Source organism: Salvelinus alpinus, chromosome 1, assembly GCF_045679555.1.
Source record: "Salvelinus alpinus chromosome 1, SLU_Salpinus.1, whole genome shotgun sequence".
Taxonomy (NCBI): domain Eukaryota; kingdom Metazoa; phylum Chordata; class Actinopteri; order Salmoniformes; family Salmonidae; genus Salvelinus; species Salvelinus alpinus.
The window spans coordinates 102582208-102603899 of NC_092086.1; the positions used below are offsets into that span (position 1 = coordinate 102582208).

General features: G+C 43.3%; 1 protein-coding gene across 4 annotated transcripts in view; it reads right to left on the minus strand.

Annotated features, from left to right (window-relative positions):
• Positions 1 to 377: 377 nt before the first annotated feature.
• Positions 378 to 21692, minus strand: part of LOC139554311 (dematin-like) — a 49463-nt gene continuing 28148 nt past the window's right edge. For 3 of the 4 annotated variants that reach the window (XR_011670815.1, XR_011670825.1, XR_011670839.1), the window contains 14 exons: positions 20480 to 20554; positions 20158 to 20229; positions 19909 to 19989; positions 19771 to 19815; positions 19494 to 19590; positions 19325 to 19369; positions 19057 to 19191; positions 15201 to 15304; positions 14906 to 15020; positions 14784 to 14824; positions 14652 to 14697; positions 5032 to 5097; positions 4863 to 4943; positions 3134 to 3265 (listed from right to left, as the gene is read on the minus strand). Coding sequence is in view for 1 of the 4 variants with exons in the window: in XM_071367191.1 (XP_071223292.1) it covers positions 3152 to 3265; positions 4863 to 4943; positions 5032 to 5097; positions 14641 to 14697; positions 14784 to 14824; positions 14906 to 15020; positions 15201 to 15304; positions 19057 to 19191; positions 19325 to 19369; positions 19494 to 19590; positions 19771 to 19815; positions 19909 to 19989; positions 20158 to 20229; positions 20480 to 20554 (1128 nt within the window). In the remaining 3 variants the exon portion in view is untranslated. Of the gene's footprint in view, positions 3266 to 4862; positions 4944 to 5031; positions 5098 to 14640; positions 14698 to 14783; positions 14825 to 14905; positions 15021 to 15200; positions 15305 to 19056; positions 19192 to 19324; positions 19370 to 19493; positions 19591 to 19770; positions 19816 to 19908; positions 19990 to 20157; positions 20230 to 20479; positions 20555 to 21692 lie in introns of all 4 variants that reach the window. The other variant, XM_071367191.1, reaches the window with a different exon arrangement.

Here is a 21692-nt window from a genome sequence, read left to right on the forward strand (position 1 = left end):
GTATTGATGGTGGATGGGGGTGGAGGTATTGAGGGATGGGGGTGGATGGGGGTGGAGGTATTGAGGGTCAATAGAGAATGGGGTTGACGCGTATGTGAGCGGCGATGGGGTCTCGTCTTGTTTCTGACTTCTGTTCCAGCTCCTCAACATATCTCACAGAATGTACAGAGATCGTTTAATCAAGGTTTTTCTTAATAGCTGAATTTCAAAACTTTTTTTTGTCAAGTATTTGTACTGCGAGGCCTCTGATTTATGTAGCTGTATCCATTCAATAAAAAAATGAAAAGAAACACCTTGTAGAATTTGTTGAATGACAAAGGACAGTGTTTTCTATACAGCTAGATTTGTTGTAGTATGCAAAATGTAATTAAAACAAATAAAATACAACACTTATTTTATTCATTTTGCAAATTCAGCATATACACTAGGGATTACGGGTCTTGTTCTGGGTGGGATTTGGAATGTTAATAATTTCTGGTGTTCTTGACGCCAGGAATGTCCTACTGGTCTCAGAACCTTTTCTACGATCTTAGAGCCTGTTTCTGATTTGAGAAGAACCACGAAAATAAAAAAATAACGCTGTTCTGTTTTGAAGGACTAAGAGAGAATACTTTTCAAATGAATACAATAACAATAATCATATTTGTCAACCTCAGTCATGGGTTCACACCAGGAAATATATTAACGTGAATAAAAAGCTGTACTAATACACAACAACATTTCTATAAAACATGAACCATGGTCGATCAATCATGTAAAAACAAATTACAGTGATAATGTGAAGTTTGAACATACAGTGCTTTCGGAAAGTATTCAGACCACTCGACTTTCTCCACATTTTGTTACTTTACAGCCTTATTCAAAAAAAATAAAGGTTTTTCCCTCAATCTACACACAATACCCCATAACGACAAAGCAAAAACAGGTTTTTAGAAATGTTGCCAATTTATTAAAAATAAAAACACCTTATTTACACAAGTATTCAGACCATTTGCTATGAGACCCAAAATTGAGCTTAGGTGCATCCTGTTTCCATTGATCATACTTGAGATGTTTCTACAACTTTATTGGAGTTCACCTGTGGTAAATTCAATTGATTGGACATGATTTGGAAAGGCACACACCTGTCTATATAAGGTCCCACAGTTGACAGTGCATGTCAGAGCAAAAACCAAGCAATGAGGTTGAAGGAATTGTCCGTAGAGCTCCGAGACAGGATTGTGTTGAGGCACAGATCTGGGGAAGAGCACCAAAACATATCTGCAGCATTAAACACAGTGGCCTCCATCATTCTTAAATGGAATAAGTTTGGAACCACCACGACTCTTCCTAGAGCTGGCCGTCCGGGAAAAACTGAGCAATCAGAGGAAATGGCCTTGGTCAGGGAGGTGACCAAGAACCCGATGGTCACTCTGATAGAGCTCCAGAGTTCCTCTGTGGAAATGGGAGAATCTTCCAAAAGGACAACCATCTCTGCAGCACTCCACCAATCAGGCCTTTATGGTAGAGTAACCAGACGGAAGCCACTCCTAAGTAAAAGCAACATGACAGCCCACTTGGAGTTTGCCAAAAGGCACCTAAAGGACTCTGACCATGAGAAACAAGATTCTCTGGTCTGATGAAACCAATTATTTGGCCTCAATGCCAAGTAACACGTCTGAAGGAAACCAGGAACTACTCATCTCCTGGCCAATACCATCCCTACAGTGAAGCATGGTGGTGGCAGCATCATGCTGTGGGGATGTTTTTCAGCGGGAGGAACTGGGAGACTAGTCAAGATCAAGAGAAAGATGAACAGAGCAAAGTACAGAGAGATCCTTGATGAAAACTTGCTCCAGAGTGCTCAGAGCCTCAGACTGGGGCGAAGGTCCACCTTCCAACAGGACCCTAAGCACACAGCCAAGACAATGCAGGAGTGGCTTCGGGACAAGTCTCTGAATGTCCTTGAGTGGCCCAGCCAGAGCCTGGACTTGAACCCGATTGAACATCTCTGGAGAGACCTGAAAATAGCTGTGCAGCGACACCCCCCATTCAACCTGACAAGAGCTTGAGAGGACCTGCAGAGAAGAATGGGAGAAACTCCCCAAATACAGGTGTGCCAAGCTTGTTGTGTCCTACCCAAGAAGACAATCACTGCCAAAGGTGCTTCAACAAAACACTGAGTAAAGTGTCTGAAAACTTATGTAAACATGATGTTTGTTTTTTAAAATCCATTTAAGAATAAGGCTGTAACGTAACAATGTGGAAAAAAGAGAAGGTCTGAATACTTACCGAATGCACTGTAGATTTACTATGAAAATGATAATATTTTCACATTTCTAGGTGTATTAAAAGCAGTGATAATTATTGTGTGGCCAGATAGTGTGTGTACAGTATGTACATCTGTGTGTGTGTATGTGGTGCGGAGGCAGTAGATACTAGGAGATTCTCAATGCTTATGATCAGATCAGTTAGGATTAGGGGTAAGACTTGGGTCAGGCTTGTCTCTGTACTGATGCTCTATATCAAAGCCAGTGAGACTAGGGCCCAGATTCAATCAGATCCAGCATTAACCAGCGACAGCAGACACTCGCATAGCTGATGTTTTGGAGGTGTAACTAAGTTGGAGCTGTTAAAACATGATCAGCTGCTCTTGATCATTGTCACGCAGCCGCACCCATCCCACTCGCGTTAGAAGTTCAGAATGTAGGCCATATAGAAATAATGACGCTCAAATTGAAAATCACTAAACTAAATGATGATGGTTTCTATCATCCAAATGTAGGTATAGATTACATCTCACATTCCAGTCTTCCAACTTGTAAACAAGGCTACATGGGATTTCTCTTAATGCAACTCTGTGCAACCAATGGTAATGTCCGCTTTAGGTAGAATACCAGGAGGTGCTTGTGGATTTGACAGCTCTAGTGCAGTTCTACCTCTGACACCGCCAAAACAACCGCTATGCAGATGTCGGCAAAAGCGGATCTGATTGAATAGAGCCCTAGAGGATATAACGGAACATACAGGTAGAATATGGCTACAGTGATATAGGACTAGTTAGGATGTGACGTATATATGGTTAGTTAGGGTGTGATAGTGTTGTGTTGTGTATTCTTTGTTAGGCAGTGGAGCGGTTCCTGTTTCCTGTGATGGATAAGGTCACTTTCTGCTAGAAAAGTTGAACATTCTTTTTCAAATGATTTCGTTTCCATAGTGACAGACGGTCAAACTCGGCGATGGGCATTCCGAACAGACGCTCAAAGTCCTCAGGAGACAGGTGTCTCTGAGGAGAAAGACACACACGCTTAGTAACACACATACATTAACACAGATACACACATACAGTTGAAGTCGGAAGTTTACATACACCTTAGCCAAATACATGTAAACTCAGTTTTTCAAAATTCCTGACATTTTATCCGAGTAAAAATTCACTATCTTAGGTCAGTTAGGATCACCACATTATTTTAAGAATGTGAAATGTCAGAATAATAGTAGAGATAATGATTTATTTCAGCTTTCATTTCTTTCATCACATTCCCAGTGGGTCAGAAGTTTACATACATTCAATTAGTATTTGGTAGCATTGCCTTAAATTGTTTGACTTGGGTCAAACGTTGCAGGTACCCTTCCACAAGCTTCCCACAATAAGTTGGGTGAATTTTGGCCCATTCCTCCTGACAGAGCTGGTGTAACCGAGTCAGGTCTGTAGGCCTCCTTGCTCGTACACTCTTTTTCAGTTCTGCCCACATAATTTGAGGTCAAGGCTTTGTGATGGCCACTCCAATACCTTGACTTGTTGTCCTTAAGCCATTTTGCCACAACTTTGGGAGTATGCATGGGTCATTGTCCATTTGGAAGACCCATTTGCGACCAAGCTTTAACTTCCTGACTGATGTCTTGAGATGTTGCTTCAATATATCCACATAATTTTCCTACCTCATGATGCCATCTATTTTGTGTAGTGCACCAGTCCCTCCTGCAGCAAAGAACCCCCACAACATGATGCTGCCAACCCCGTGCTTCACGGTTGGGATGGTGTTCTTCGGCTTGCAAGCCTCCCCCTTTTTCCTCCAAACATAACGATGGTCATTATGGCCAAACAGTTCTATTTTTGTTTCATCAGACCAGAGGACATTTCTCCAAAAAGTACGATCTTTGTCCCCATGTGCAGTTGCAAACCGTAGTCTGGCTTTTATATGGCGTTTTTGGAGCAGTGGCTTCTTCCTTGCTGGTTGCTAGCCCTTTCAGGTTATGTCGATATAGGACTCGTTTTACTGTGGATATAGATACTTTTGTACTGGTTTCCTCCAGCATCTTCACAAGGTCCTTTGCTGTTGTTCGGCGATTGATTTGCACTTTTCGCACCAAAGTACGTTCATCTCTAGGAGACAGAACACGTCTCCTTCCTGAGCGGTATGACGGCTGTGTGGTCCCATGGTGTTTGTACTTGCGTACTATTGTATGTACAGATGAACGTGGTACCTTGAAATACAATCCACAGGTACACCTCCAATTGACTCAAATTATGTCAATAAGCCTATCAGAAGCTTGACATCATTTTCTGGAATTTTCCAATTTTCCTGTTTAAAGGCACAGTCAACTTAGTGTATGTAAACTTCTGACCCACTGGAATTGTGATACAGTGAATTATAAGTTAAATCATCTGTCTGTAAACAATTGTTGGAAAAATGACTTGTGTCATGCACAAAGTAGATGTCCTAACCCACTTGCCAAAATTATAGTTTGTTAACAAGAAATTTATGGTGGTTGAAAAACGAGTTTTAATGACTCCAACCTAAGTGTATGTAAACTTCCGACTTCATCTGTACATTTGAGTAATAACACACATATGACATCATATGTACACGCACACACACCTCCAGTCTGGTACGGTCCACGCCTGGCGGCAGCTTGCAGCGCCCTCTGTGGGTGACTATGAGCATTTCATATGGGTAGATCTGAGGAGAAAACACAGTTCTGGCTGGGTCTTTATATATATTTTTGCCTGTGTGCATGAATGCGTGGTGCATATTCACCAGTGCTCACCTTCTGTTCCAGCATACTTGGCAGTGAGTTTCCTCTGTCCATCCTTTCCCGCGGTGCCTCTCCATTCTAGACACACACACACACACACGCCGTTTGTGTAATCAAAATGCCTTGGAGGTAGATAGATATGACTTGAGCAGAGGGAAGAGTCGGTATGAAAATAAGGCCGGGATTCAACCTGACCACGCTTGTAGACAACACAGCTTTTTAAAAGGCAATGTTATCGCTTTCGTGGAGATCGCATGTCAAGGCTACAGATGTCGGCTCAGTTAGATATTAACGCAGATCTGGTGCTGATCAGAATAAATCCTGGCATAAGAACACCCTTACCTGTTCAGCTGCACAACACAACAGGGAGAGACAAGAGAAAAGAAGATAATTAAATAGTTATATTCAACATATAAAAGGCTGTAGATATACACTTTAATATACACTCAGTGGCCAGTTTATTAGGTACACCACCCCGTTCACGAAAATAGTTTGCTCCTACAGACAGTGAGTCACATGGCTGTAGCTTGCTATATAAAGCAGGCATACAGGCATTGGGGCAAATAACGGCACAGTACACAACTCGTCATTCCTTGTCACAGATGGGCTATTGCAGCTGACGACCACACCAGGTTTTGCTCCTATAAGCTAAAAACAAGAAGAAGCGTCTCCAGTGGGCACACGATCACCTTCACTGGACAATTAAGGAGTGGAAAAACATGCTGATGGCAGAGTCAGGATTTGGCGTAAGCAACGTGAGTCCATGGCCCCATCCTGCCTGGTGTCAACAGTACAGGCTGGTGGCGGTGGTGTAATGGTGTGGGGAATGTTTTCCTGGCACACGTTAGGTCCCTTGCTACCAACTGAGCATAATTTGAATGCCACACCTTGTAGAATACATTCCCCAAAGAATGTTGGTTGTTCTGGAGGCAACTGGCCACTCTGTGTATATACAGAACCAGTCAAAAGTTGGCACACCAACTCATTCTAGGGTTTTTCTTTATTTAGACTATTTTCTACCAAAAAGCGCTATGATGAAACTGGCTCTCATGAGGACCGCCTCAAGAAAGGAAGACCCAGAGTTACCTCTGCTACAGAGGATACGTTCATTAGAGTTAACTCCAAATAAATGCTTCACAGAGTTCAAGTAACAGACACATCTCAACATCAACTGTTCAGAGGTGACTGCGTGAATCAGGCCTTCGTGGTCGAATTGCTGCAAATAAATCACAACTAAAGGACACCAATAAAAAGAAGACTCTTGCTTGGGCAAAGAAACACGAGCAATGGACATTAGACAGGTGGAAATCTAGTAGTTGAACAGATGATCTCAGCATGTGTGGTTGCCACCGTGAAGAATGGAGGAGGTGGTGTGATGGTGTGGGGGTGCTTTGCTGGTGACACTGTCGTGATTTATTTAGAAATCAAGGCACACTTAACCAGCATGGCTACTATAGCATTCTGCAGCGATACACCATTCCATCTAGTTTGCGTTTAGTTTGCGTCTACCATTTGTTTTTCAACAGGACAATGACCCAAAACACATCTCCAGGCTGTGTAAGGGCTATTTGACCAAGAAGGAGAGTGATGGAGTGCTGCATCAGATGACCTGGCCTCCACAATCCCCCGACCTCAACCTAATTGAGATGGTTTGGGATGGGTTGGACCGCAGAAAAGCAGCCAACAAGTGCTCAGCATATATGGAAAGTCCTTCAAGACTGTTGGAAAAGCATTCCTCATGAAGCTGGTTGAGAGAATGCCAAGAGTGTGCAAAGCTGTCATCAAGGCAAAGGGTGGCTTCTTTGAAGAATCTCAAAAATAAAATATATTTTTATTTGTTTAACAAATTTTTTGGTTACTACATGATTCCTTTTGTGTTATTTCATAGTTTTGATGTCTTCACTATTATTCTACAATGTAGAAAATAGTAAAGATAAAGAAAACACTTGAATGCGTAGGTGTGTCCAAACTTTCGACTGGTACTGTATATATGCAGTGCATTCAGAAAATATTCAGAACCCTTGACTTTTCCCACATTTTGTTACGTTACAGCCTTATTCTAAAATGTATTAAATAGTCCCCCCCCTTATGAATCTACAGTCGTAGCCAAAAGTTTTGAGACACAAATATACATTTTCACAAAGTCTGCTGCCTCAGTGTCTTTAGATATTTTTGTCAGATGTTACTATGGAATACTGAAGTATAATTACAAGCATGTCAAAGGCTTTTATTGACAATTTTTATTTTATTTTTTATTTCACCTTTATTTAACCAGGTAGACAAGTTGAGAACAAGTTCTCATTTACAATTGCGACCTGGCCAAGATAAAGCAAAGCAGTTCGACACATACAACAACACAGAGTTACCACATAGAGTAAAACAAACATACAGTCAATAATACAGTTGAAAAAAAATAAGTATATACAATGTGAGCAAATGAGGTGAGAGAAAAAAAAAAAAAAAAAGCAGGAAGAAAGTGGCGAATCGCATCTCTGCATGTCTGGCAGACATATCAGTGTGGATGACGGATCACCACCTCAAGCTGAACCTTGGCAAGACGGAGCTGCTCTTCCTCCCGGGGAAGGACTGCCCGTTCCATGATCTCGCCATCACGGTTGACAACTCCATTGTGTCCTCCTCCCAGTGTGCTAAGAACCTTGGCGTGATCCTGGACAACACCCTGTCGTTCTCAACTAACATCAAGGCGGTGACCCGTTCCTGTAGGTTCATGCTCTACAACATTCGCAGAGTACGACCCTGCCTCACACAGGAAGCGGCGCAGGTCCTAATCCAGGCACTTGTCATCTCCCGTCTGGATTACTGCAACTCGCTGTTGGCTGGGCTCCCTGCCTGTGCCATTAAACCCCTACAACTCATCCAGAACGCCGCAGCCCGTCTGGTGTTCAACCTTCCCAAGTTCTCTCACGTCACCCCGCTCCTCCGCTCTCTCCACTGGCTTCCAGTTGAAGCTCGCATCCGCTACAAGACCATGGTGCTTGCCTACGGAGCTGTGAGGGGAACGGCACCTCCGTACCTTCAGGCTCTGATCAGGCCCTACACCCAAACAAGGGCACTGCGTTCATCCACCTCTGGCCTGCTCGCCTCCCTACCTCTGAGGAAGTACAGTTCCCGCTCAGCCCAGTCAAAACTGTTCGCTGCTCTGGCACCCCAATGGTGGAACAAACTCCCTCACGACGCCAGGTCAGCGGAGTCAATCACCACCTTCCGGAGACACCTGAAACCCCACCTCTTTAAGGAATACCTAGGATAGGATAAAGTAATCCTTCTAACCCCCCCCCCCCCTTAAAAGAGTTAGATGCACTATTGTAAAGTGGTTGTTCCACTGGATATCATAAGGTGAATGCACCAATTTGTAAGTCGCTCTGGATAAGAGCGTCTGCTAAATGACTTAAATGTAAATGTAATAAGGGAGGTAAAGGCAAAAAAAAGGCCATGGTGGCGAAGTAAATACAATATAGCAAGTAAAACACTGGAATGGTAGATTTGCAGTGGAAGAATGTGCAAAATAAAGATAGAAATAATGGGGTGAGCTGCTCTGACAGCTGGTGCTTAAAGCTAGTGAGGGAGATAAGTGTTTCCAGTTTCAGAGATTTTTGTAGTTCATTCCAGCCAGAACTGGAAGGAGAGGCAGCCAAAGGAAGAATTGGTTTTGGGGGTGACCAGAGAGATATACCTGCTGGAGCGCGTGCTACAGGTGGGTGCTGCTATGGTGACCAGCGAGCTGAGATAAGGGGGGACTTTACCTAGCAGGGTTTTGTAGATGACCTGGAGCCAGTGGGTTTGGCGACGAGTATGAAGCGAGGGCCAGCCAATGAGAGCGTACAGGTCGCAGTGGTGGGTAGTATATGGGGCTTTGGTGACAAAACGGATGGCACTGTGATAGACTGCATCCAATTTATTGAGTAGGGTATTGGAGGCTATTTTGTAAATGACATCGCCGAAGTCGAGGATCGGTAGGATGGTCAGTTTTACAAGGGTATGTTTGGCAGCATGAGTGAAGGATGCTTTGTTGCGAAATAGAAAGCCAATTCTAGATTTTACTGTGGATTGGAGATGTTTGATGTGAGTCTGGAAGGAGAGTTTACAGTCTAACCAGACACCTAGGTATTTGTAGTTGTCCACATATTCTAACATGCTGACCAGACCGGACACATCGCCATGTTATTCAATTATTGCACCCACACTGCTTGCGCGCGCCAACAAGCGTCTGCGACACCAAGGGCACGTGGATACCTGCTTCTATAAACCAATGAGGAGATGGGAGAGGCAGGACTTGCAGCGCGATCTGCGTCAGAAATAGGAACGACATCTATTTTAGCCCTTGGTGTCGCAGACGCTCGTTGGCGCGCGCAAGCAGTGTGGGTGCAATAATTGAATAACATGGGTTTCTAAATGTATTTTGCGATGCTCGCGCACGCGACGTGTCCGGTCTGGTCAGCATGTAAAATAGATGTCGTTCCTATTTCTGACGCAGATCGCGCTGCAAGTCCTGCCTCTCCCATCTCCTCATTGGTTATACCCACGTGGGTGATAGAAAGACAAACTGTTTTGCCGGTAGTCGTGGTAATACAATGAAAGTTTAGATGCGATCACCATATAATTTAAACGATGAAAAAGCCTGGAAGGAGGAGAGATGACTAGAAACGATTCGGTTGGCCGTTTTATGTGTGGATTAATTGTCGGAGGAGAGATCCTTGTGCATTTCAGGTAAAATAACAAGTCCATGTTTATATCCCAGGACAAATTAGCTAGCAACAGCAAGCTAGCTAAATAGGACAAATTAACGTTAGCTAGCAAGTGCAAGCTAACTAGCTAAATTACCATACATGTTTAATGCTTTTCGACCTGTCCCCAAATTAATGTCATTGGTTCAGAGTTTGTTTTGATATATTAACCTGCGTGTCGTGATCGCGTTTGGTGTCGGGGGGCAAAATAAATGTATGCACGATAGCGCACGCACGCAGCCGGTTTGGGCAAGGTGTAAGTCAGAACCGTCCAGAGTAGTGATGTTGGACGGGCGGGCAGGTGCAGGTGCAGGCAGCGATCAGTTGAAGAGCATGCATTTAGCTTTACTTGTATTTAAGAGCAATTGGAGGCCACGGAAGGACAGTTGTATGGCATTGAAGCTCGTCTGGAGGGTTGTTAACACAGTGTCCAAAGAAGGGCCAGAAGTATACAGAATGGTGTCGTCTGCGTAGAGGTGGATCAGAGACTCACCAGCAGCAAGAGCGACATCATTGATGTATACAGAGAAGAGAGTCGGTCCAAAAATTGAACCCTGTGGCACCACCATAGAGACTGCCAGAGGCCCGGACAACAGGCCCTCCGATTTGACACACTGAACTCTATCAGAGAAGTAGTTGGCGAACCAGGCGAGGCAATCATTTGAGAAACCAAGGCTATCGAGTCTGCCGATGAGGATGTGGTGATTGACAGGTCAATGAATGCACAGTATTGTTTCTTATCGATGGCGGTTAAGATATCGTTTAGGACCTTGAGCGTGGCTGAGGTGCACCCATGACCAGCTCTGAAACCAGATTGCATAGCGGAGAAGGTATGGTGGGTTTCGAAATGGTCGGTAATCTGTTTGTTGACTTGGCTTTCGAAGACCTTAGAAAGGCAGGGTAGGATAGCTATAGGTCTGTAGCAATTACATGAATGAATTACATGTCATCGCAATGAAAAGCAATTACATGTCATGAATTACATGACAATTACATGAAGTTGATGCAGAGTGTCAATATTTGCAGTGTTGACCCTTCTTTTTCAAGACCTCTGCAATCCGCCCTGGCATGCTGTCAATTAACTTCTGGGCCACATCCTGACTGATGGCAGCCCATTCTTGCATAATCATGTTTGTCAGAATTTGTGGGTTTTTGTTTGTCCATCCGCCTCTTGAGGATTGACCACAAGTTCTCAATGGGATTAAGGTCTGGGGAGTTTCCTGGCCATGGACCCAAAATATCTATGTTTTGTTCTCCGAGCCACTTAGTTATCACTTTTGCCTCATGGCAAGGTGCGCCATCATGCTGGAAAAGGCATTGTTCGTCACCAAACTGTTCCTGGAAGGTTGGGAGAAGTTGCTCTTGGAGGATGTGTTGGTACCATTCTTTATTCATGGCTGTGTTCTTAGGCAAAATTGTGAGTGAGCCCACTCCCTTGGCTGAGAAGCAACCCCACACATGAATGGTCTCAGGATGCTTTACTGTTGGCATGACACAGGACTGATGGTAGCGGTCACCTTGTCTTCTCCCCGGACAAGCTTTTTTCCTGATGCCCTGAACAATCGGAAAGGGGATTCATCAGAGAAAATGACTTAACCCCAGTCCCCAGCAGTCCAATCCCTGTACCTTTTGCAGAATATCAGTCTGTCCCTGATGTTTTTCCTGGAGAGAAGTGGCTTCTTTGCTGCTCTTCTTGACACCAGGCCATCCTCCAAAAGTCTTCGCCTCACTGTGCGTGCAGATGCACTCACACCTGCCTGCTGCCATTCCTGAGCAAGCTCTGTACTGGTGGTGCCCCGATCCCGCAGCTGAATCAACTTTAGGAGATGGTCCTGGCACTTGCTGGACTTTCTTGAGCGCCCTGAAGCCTTCTTCACAACAATTGAACCGCTCTCCTTGAAGTTCTTGATGATCCGATAAATGGTTGATTTAGGTGCAATCTTACTGGCAGCAATATCCTTGCCTGTGAAGCCCTTTTTGTGCAAAGCAATGATGACGGCACGTGTTTCCTTGCAGGTAACCATGGTTGACAGAGGAAGAACAATGATTCCAAGCACCACCCTCCTTTTGAAGATTCCAGTCTGTTATTCGAACTCAATCAGCATGACAGAGTGATCGTCAGCCTTGTCCTCGTCAACACTCACACCTGTGTTAACGAGAGAATCACTGACATGATGTCAGCTGGTCCTTTTGTGGCAGGGCTGAAATGCAGTGGAAATGTTTTTGGGGGATTCAGTTCATTTGCATGGCAGAGGGACTTTGCAATTAATTGCAATTCATCTGATCACTCTTCATAACATTCTGGAGTATATGCAAATTGCCATCATACAAACTGAGGCAGCAGACTTTGTGAAAATGTATATTTGTGTCATTCTCAAAACTTTTGGCCACGACTGTACACACAATACCCTATAATGACCAAGCAAAAATAGGTTTAGAATTTTTTTCACATTCATAATTTTTACATTATTACATTTACAAGTTACATTTGTGTAAGTATTCAGAACCTTTTTTCCCCCCTTTATTTAACTAGGCAAGTCAGTTAAGAACAAATTCTTATTTTCAATGATGGCCTAGGAACAGTGGGTTAACTGCCTTGTTCAGGGGCAGAACGACAGATGTTTACCTTGTCAGCTCGGGGATTTGATCTTGCAACCTTTCGTTTACTAGTCCAATGCTCTAACCACTAGGCTACCTGCCGCCCCTTTACTCAGTACTTTGTTGAAGCACCTCAGCGATTACAGCCTCGAGTCGTCTTGGGTATGACGCTACACATTTTGACAGCTCCAACTTAGTTACACCTCCAAAACATCAGCTATGCAAGTGTCTGCTGTCGCTGGTTAATGCTGGATCTGATTGAATCTGGGCCCTAGTCTCACTGGCTTTGATATAGAGCATCAGTACAGAGACAAGCCTGACCCAAGTCTTACCCCTAATCCTAACCGATCTGATCATAAGCATTGAGAATCTCCTAGTATCTACTGCCTCCGCACCACATACACACACACAGATGTACATACTGTACACACACTATCTGGCCACACAATAATTATCACTGCTTTTAATACACCTAGAAATGTGAAAATATTATCATTTTCATAGTAAATCTACAGTGCATTCGGTAAGTATTCAGACCTTCTCTTTTTTCCACATTGTTACGTTACAGCCTTATTCTTAAATGGATTTAAAAAAACAAACATCATGTTTACATAAGTTTTCAGACACTTTACTCAGTGTTTTGTTGAAGCACCTTTGGCAGTGATTGTCTTCTTGGGTAGGACACAACAAGCTTGGCACACCTGTATTTGGGGAGTTTCTCCCATTCTTCTCTGCAGGTCCTCTCAAGCTCTTGTCAGGTTGAATGGGGGGTGTCGCTGCACAGCTATTTTCAGGTCTCTCCAGAGATGTTCAATCGGGTTCAAGTCCAGGCTCTGGCTGGGCCACTCCCGAAGCCACTCCTGCATTGTCTTGGCTGTGTGCTTAGGGTCATGGTCCTGTTGGAAGGTGAACCGTCGCCCCATTCTGAGGTCCTGAACACTCTGGAGCAGGTTTTTATCAAGGATATCTCTGTACTTTGTTCTGTTCATCTTTCCCTTGATCCTGACTAGTCTCCCAGTCCCGCCGCTGAAAAATATCCCCACAGCATGATGCTGCCACCACCACGCTTAACCGTAGGGATGGTGCCAGGTTTCCTAAAGACGTGACACTTGGTATTCAGGCCATAGAGTTCAAACCTTGATTTCATCAGACCAGATAATCTTGTTTCTTTTGGGTGACTTTTGGCAAACTCCAAGCGGGCTGTCATGTGCCTTTTACTGAGAAGTGGCTTCAGTCTGGCTACTCTAGCATAAAGGCCCGATTGTTGGAGTGCTGCAGAGATGGTTGTCCTTCTGGAAGGTTCCACCATCTCCACAGAGGAACTCTGGAGCTCTGTCATTGACCATTAGAGTTCTTCGTTACCTCCCTGACCAAGGCCCTTCTCCCCCAATTGCTCAGTTTGGCCGAGCGGCCAACTCTAGGAAAAGTCTTGGTGTTTCCAAACATCTTCCATTTAAGAATGATGGAGGCCACTGTGTTCTTAGGGAGCTTCAATGCTGCAGAAATGTTTTGGTACCCTTCCCCAGATCTATGCCTCGACACAATCCTGTCTCGGATTTCTACGGACAATTCCTTCGACCTCATGGCTTGGGGTTTGGTCTGACATGCACTTTCAACTGTGGGACCTTATATAGACAGGTGTGTGACTTTCCAAATCATGTCCAATCAATTGAATTTACCACAGGTGTACTCCAATCAAGTTGTAGAAACATCAAGGATGACCAATAGAAACAGGATGCACCTGAGCTCAATTTCGAGTCTCATAGCAGAGGGTCTGAATACTTACATAAATAAGACATGAGGTTTTATATTTTTTCATAAATTAGCAACATTTTCTAAAAACTTGTTTTCACTTTGTCATTATGGAATATTGTGTGTAGATTGATGAGGAAAATGTTTTATTTAATACATTTTAGAATAAGGCTGTAACGTAACAAAATGTGGAAAAAGTCAAGGGGTCTGAATACTTTCCGAATGCACTGCATGTGCATTTTGTTGTTTTTGTTTGTTCAAAATGAATTAAATATATATTTTCCCCCATCTACACACAATACCCCATAATGACACATTTTGTGAATCAATCAATAATTATCATTTATAAAATTCTTCATGCTCTGTCAAGTTGGTTGTTGATCATTGCTAGACAGCCATTTTCAAGTCTGGGGTACAGAGATGAGTCTGGGGTACAGAGATGAGATAGACATTATAGGGTAATTTGGTGAAACTGATTGTGTGGGTCCTACTTCACTACTACAACTGTTTTTGTAATACATGATACCTGTAGCCTACCTGTTTTGCCCTGATTTCCCTCTGTAGTGAACTCTGCAGGCTGCATCTGCACAGAGGTAACACATATAAATCATCACGCACACACACACATACACACTTACTGCAACACATGCAAACACACTGTACACTCACCCTGGTCAGACCTGAGCTGGAGGACAACTTCAAGGAGAAACCTGAAGACATCAGAGCAACCAATCAAAATCAGGTTCTAGCACACACACACACACAGACACACACAATGGACTGTAACTTACTTGTGTGCATGTGTGTTCTGTCTGGCAGTGACTGCGTCTTCCTGCGGTCAAGTAGAGCCTTCTCCTGCTCCTCCTTCTCCTCCTTCAGGATCAGCATGCCCAGGTTAGACTTGATCTGGCACACACGCCACACACACACAAACACACCCATGCACACAGACACACCATCAATCGATAAATATTGATTAGTGAAGACGGTAAAACTTCCTATGATAATATACTGTATATACTGAATAAGCATTATAAAAGCACTTATGTAATACATTACGAAGAAGGAATCCATGTCAAGAGTTACCTTGTGGAGCTCCTGCTCCTGTAGTGTCTTGGCGTCATCAGTCAGGACTTCAAACTCATCCTTCCCCTCTTCCTCTTCCTCCTTCCTCTTCCTCCACTCGATCTCTGTGGCAACAACAGGTCAGACCACACACTACCACTACCTATCCAATCACGTGTGTGTGTTTGGTTTTTCTATCCTTGTCCCCACAAGTCAAGGAAAAAGGCTATTTGAGGCTTAAGGCTACTTACTACAAGCTTCACTCCGTTCATGTGCGTGGAGTGGGAATTTTGGAACAGCAGACATCTTCTGGTGTCATGATATCCTCACCAGTCCCACTCCCATTCATAAGGGGGCGATAGCAAAGTTTTTTATTTCTGTCATTTCATTTTGTGAAGTGTTGCCGCCTTCCCTTGCTAGTAGTAGCTAGCGGACAGCCTAGCTATACCCTGATGAAGACAGCTTGTCTGTCGAAACCTTGGTTATTAAATGATTGCATCTGAGCTCCTAGAGTGTGTGGCTCTCCTTTAATTTTTCAAGTGTTCTACTCCGCTAGCCAGCACCTCGCCTAAATAGGTGTGCGTTTTTTCCGCCTCTAGATTAGCCTGGCTAAAAACACAGCAAGCTAGCTGGGACACTCTTTTCACGCCACTTCAATAAAAATTTTCGTAGCAGGTTAGGAGAGCATTTTTGCTAACCCTAACCCTTTTCCTAACCTTAACCTCAGTCTCCTAACCTGCTACGTTAATTCTACTAACCTTCTCCGTAAGTTCTCCTAACCTGCTACGAAAAAGTAACTTCAGTTTCGAAGTAGCGTGAAATGAGTGTTTAACCATGCTAGCTAGCTTCATGTGAAATAAATCAGATTTATAATAAAAAAATATGCCCTGGCAAATATACTTATACAGTGCCTTCGGAAAGTATTCAGACCCCTTGACCTTTTCCACATTTTGTTACATTACAGCCTTATTCTAAAATGTATTACAGTTTTTCCCCCTCATCAATCTACACACAATACCCCATAATGACAAAGCAAAAACAGTTTTTTAGAAATGTTTGCAAATTTATACCGGTGTAACCTAAAACATTATCCCAGTTTGATATGCTGCTTGTGTATTCATTCTGATATCAGCAAAAAATAGAAAAGCATGTTTCGGTCACAGAGAAAAAAAGCACATGGCTAGCTAGCTGGCTACAACAGGTTCTACCATTTCACACTAGCCTGGAATCACTGGTTATTTCTTGTATACAAAATACCTTTTGGGGTGGATTTTTATTGTTTGAACAGTCGCTGAGATTACTACTACACTGATGAATAGCCTATGAATACTATTTTGATGAATAGCCTATAGATCAGATCAAGGAACCAAGCGACAACACTGCCACAACGGCTGCGGAAGGAATGATAAGGTGTCTCTCAATTTTCAGGTAGTACAAAAGTACATTGCATGCCGGAGCGTATTACAAGGCTGCGTCCCTTTTGTGACGAAAAACGACATTGCAACACTCCATACCGTCCTTCTCCGTAGTGTGTGAATTTACCTCTAGGGGTTAGGTTTAGGTTTACAATTAGGGTTAGAATTAGGGTTAGGAGTTAAGACAATTTATGAATATATATTCATTTATGGACATTTACTTTGTATTTATTATGGATCCCAGTTTGCTGCTGCCAAGGCATCTGCTACTCTTCCTGTGGTCCGGGCAAAATTAAAAGCAGTTATACAATTTTAAAAACATTACAATACAAGTGTGTGCCCTCAGGCCTCTACTCCACTACCACATATCTACAACACAAAATCCATGTGTACGTGTGTGTATTGTGCGTATGTTATCGCGTGTGTGTGTGTGTGTATGTATGTGTCTGTGCCTATGTTTGTGTTGCTTCACAGTCCCCGCTATTCCATAACATGCATTTTTATAACATTTTTAAAATCTGATTCTACTGTTACCTGATGTGGAATAGAGTTCCATGTAGTCGTGGCTCTATGTAATACTGTGCACCTCCCATAGTCTGTTCTGGACTTGGGGACCGTGAAGAGACCTCTGGTGGCATGTCTTGTGGGGTATACATGGGTGTCTGAGCTGTGTGCTAGTCGTTTAAACAGACAGCTCGGTGCTTTCAACATGTCAATACCTTTTACAAATACAAGTAGTGATTAAGTCAATCTCTTCACCACTTTGAGCAAGTAGAGATTGACATGCATATTACTAATGTTAGCTCTCTGTGTACATCCAAGGGCCAGCCATGCTGCCCTGTTCGGAGCCAATTGCAATTTTCCTAAGTCCCTCTTTGTGGCACCTGACCACACGACTGAACAGTAGTCCAGGTGCGACAAAACTAGGGCCTGTAGGGCCTGTAGGACCTGCCTTGTTGATAGTGCTTTTAAGAAGGTAGAGCAGCGCTTTATTATGGACAGCCTTCTCTCCATCTTAGCTAATGTTGTATCAATATGTTTTGACCATGACAGTTTAGGAACAATGTATGATGGTTGTTCCAAGAAATAAGCTTGTATGGACATGACTTTTTAACATACAGTAGATTGCTTTCACGTCTCTGACATTCACTCACAGCTATATAGGAAAAACAATGTGCAGAAAGAGGTCATCTAAATGACCCGGAAGCCTGCTTCTTCCTAGGCATGAAAATATCATAGGCCTACTACAAACTGTAAAGTTCATGGCATATATTATTAGCCATGCAGGCCAATTGGGTTAAATATATATATTTAATTTTGTATTTATTTTTTATTCCACCTTTATTTAACCAGGTAGGCAAGTTGAGAACAAGTTCTCATTTACAATTGCGACCTGGCCAAGATAAAGCACAGCAGTTCAAAACATACAACAACACAGAGTTACACATGGAATAAACAAACATACAGTCAATAATACAGTAGAAAAAAGAAAAATCTATATACAGTGAGTGCAAATGAGGTAAGATAAGGGAGGTAAGGCAATAAATAGGCCATGGTGGCGAAGTAATTACAATATAGCAATTAAACACTGGAATGGTAGATGTGCAGAAGATGAATGTGCAAGTAGAGATACTGGGGTGCAAAGGAGCAAGATAAATAAATAAATACAGTATGGGGATGAGGTAGTTGGATGGGCTGTTTACAGATGGGCTATGTACAGGTGCAGTGATCGGTGAGCTGCTCTAACAGCTGGTGCTTAAAGCTAGTGAGGAAGATATGAGTCTCCAGCTTCAGTGATTTTTGCAGTTCGTGCCCATACTCTCATTACTGGGGTCAGACAAAATCTGCAGGAAAACTTTCTAATCACTACCTTCAAAGCATTAAATGCAATACACAACTTTTATCAACAGGTTTTGCAGCATTACTTGGTTTGAATTAATCACACAGGTATTACTCAGGGATAACACATACCCCACCACACCTGACAGATCTGTGATGGTGAGGAGCGTCATAGGATGTGTCTCTATTGGAGACTATGCATTGAGGGCAGAATCTTGAAAACTGTGTGAGAAACGACTGAGTATAAATCTTCAATTTACATCAGGGGTGGTAAACTCATTCCATAGGGTTAGGTGTTTTGGGTTAGGTATAGGTTAAGGGTTAGAAGTTAGGAAAAATATGATTTTGAATGGGAATCAATTGTCTGGTCCCCACAAGGATAATAAAACAAACATCTTACCCATAGCAGAGGGTAGATAAGATCAGACGTTGTCGGCATGTTTCAAAAGTGTTGCATAAAGATTTGTTGGCATTTTATTGCTTTGAAATGTATAGGAATGAAGGATGTAGGTAATGTTGTCTGTCTGGTGTAGAAGGATTGTTCTACTCAGTTATATCACCATCACCAGCTGGGTGTTCTGTGTGCAAGGAGTTTTGAATATTAGTTTTATTTGGGATCTTACCCATAGCAGCCAGTGAGGGAGGACAGGGCCAGTACTCTGTCTCTATCTTTGAGGGCAGGTTGGGGTCTGGTTTCTGAGCTGCTGGGAACTTAGACGACTGGATAATGCTGCCCATCACCTTCTGCTTGCTGACCTCTACAGACAGGGAGAGAAAGAATTACACACACACACGCTCTTATACACACACACGGAGACACAAACACACATAAAGGCTTACAATCTCAAAGCCAAACACACACACACACACACACACACAAATATACAGTACCCTGTTTAAAATTAGGCAGCTTCATGTAGATGTTGGCACCATTATCTGAAATAAAACACAGAATTAGAAAAGTGTGTGTGTGTGTGTGTGTGTGTTGGTGCACGTGTGTGTGTGTGTGTGTGTGTGTGTGTGTGTGTGTGTGTGTGTGTGTGTGTGTGTGTGTGTGTACCTGGCCTGTGGAAATGCTGCTGTAGGGGAATGGATGTCTTCCGGAGCTGCATTGTGGAGCCTCCTGGAGACCCTCCATCCTCCCTACACATCTTCAGCTAAGAGAGAGAATAGAGAGAGGAGAGAGAAATATATGGAGAGAAAGGGAGAGAGTTAGTGCTGCTGGGTAACTGGATGAAGAGAAACACCTACACAGCGCAACATAGAGAAATAAAGGGAAAAGGGAGGGGGAGACAGGGGAGATCAGGAAAGGAGAGAGGTCTGAAGAAATGTCTTACCTCAGGAGAGGGAGGAGGAGAGATGGAGGGAGGAGAAAGGGATCTCTGGAGATGGAAGAGGAGAACACAGTCACATCACACTTCTCTTCCTAAACAGCCTTTACGAGTTACTTACTGTAACATGAATTGTGTGTGTACCTCTCTACGGGACGTATGCACTGCGTCTAGTGGTGAGTAGGTGAGGTGAGGTTGGTAGGTCATGAGATCTGGTCTCTCCACCTGCAGAATAGCACAGTCAGTGGTGAATCACAAGCACGCACGCACGCACCACACACACACACACACACACACACACACACACACACACACACACACACACACACACACACACACACACACACACACACACACACACACACACACACACACACACACACACACACACACCTGAAGAATACTTTTGTCTCTGGGCAGAGCAGCCATATCCGTGTACTCCATCACCTCATCATTCACACGGGCCTGGAGGGACAGAGAGAAAGAGTGTGTTGGTGTAGTGTGTGTATGTATGTGAATGTGTGTCACAGGAGGTTGGAGGCACCTTAATTGGGGAGAATGGGCTCATGGTAATGGCTGGACCGGAATAAGTGGAATGGTATCAAATACAACAAACCTTGTGTTTGATGCCATTCCACTTGCTCCGTTCCAGCCATTATTGTGAGCCGTCCTCCCCTCAGCAGCCTCCACTGGTGTGTGTGTGTGTGCATTTTACCTTGATGCTGGGTGAGCCAGGAGCACTTGGACCTCGCAAGGAGGACATTCTGCCCGTGGCTGGCCATCCCTCTACCTACACACACACACACACGTCATAGTCACACTTAACCCTAACCCCTCCATCCACAGAGGAAGACGTACAGTACCTTCTGAAAGTATTCATGCCCTTTGACTTATTCCACATTTTGTTGTTACAGCCTGAATTCAAAATGGAGTACATTTAAAAAAAAAAATTCTACACACAATACCCCATAATGACAACGTCAACAAAATATTTGAAGACATTTTGTGAGTCAACAAGTTACAATCACCTTTGACAGTGATTACAGATGTGAGTCTTTCTGGGTAAGTCTCTAAGAGTTTTCCACACCTGGATTGTACAATATTTGCACATTATTCTTTAGAAAATTCTTCAAGCTCTATCAAGTTGGTTGTTGATCATTGCTAAACAACCATTTTCAAATCTTGCCATAGATTTTCAAGCTGATTTAAGTCAAAGATCATTTGTTGTATTACTTGTGAGGCACAGGTGAGTGAGCATAATAATGAGCTTTTCATTTTTTTATTGGACTGATGGCCTGCATCTGATGGTCAGTCTGGGGGGAGCAGCGGTGAGGCTGCCTCTCACCAGACTCACCATCCCTCCGGTCTCCCTCCCTTCACTGAGAAAAGGGGACACGGTCTTCCAGCTGATGGCAAAAAAAGTCACACTGCATTATTTCTGCCTCATGTTGTTACTCCTATGACCAGAGAAAGTGAAATATTCCTCAATATTAAAAAGACACAAGTCGCTAATAATAACAACGCAAGCTTATGGGAACACTTTACTGTCCTCGTTCATTACAGCTGCAGTACTGGTTGTAGCATGAGTGGAAGTAGGGAGAACATGCATTTTATGACTTCTAAAGGTGTTGAACAAAGTGTTGTTAATGATGAATGATGATAACAACTTAAACATGAACTTACTCATAAAAACAGCAGCTCTTTGCTATATTCGTTGAGTCTCTCTCTAGTCATGGTTTTAAAAGTTTAGAAATCTCACAGTATCAACCTTGGTGTGCATTCAAGGTTTCTTTTTACGGTCTATGGCTTTAGGAAACTGTGCAGATATGGTGATCTGAGCTATCTGATTGGCCAGCGGTAGGCTTGTAGGTGCACTTGATTTTCTCTCTAGGATTTTGCATGTGCTTAGCTCCATTACGTTTATTTTT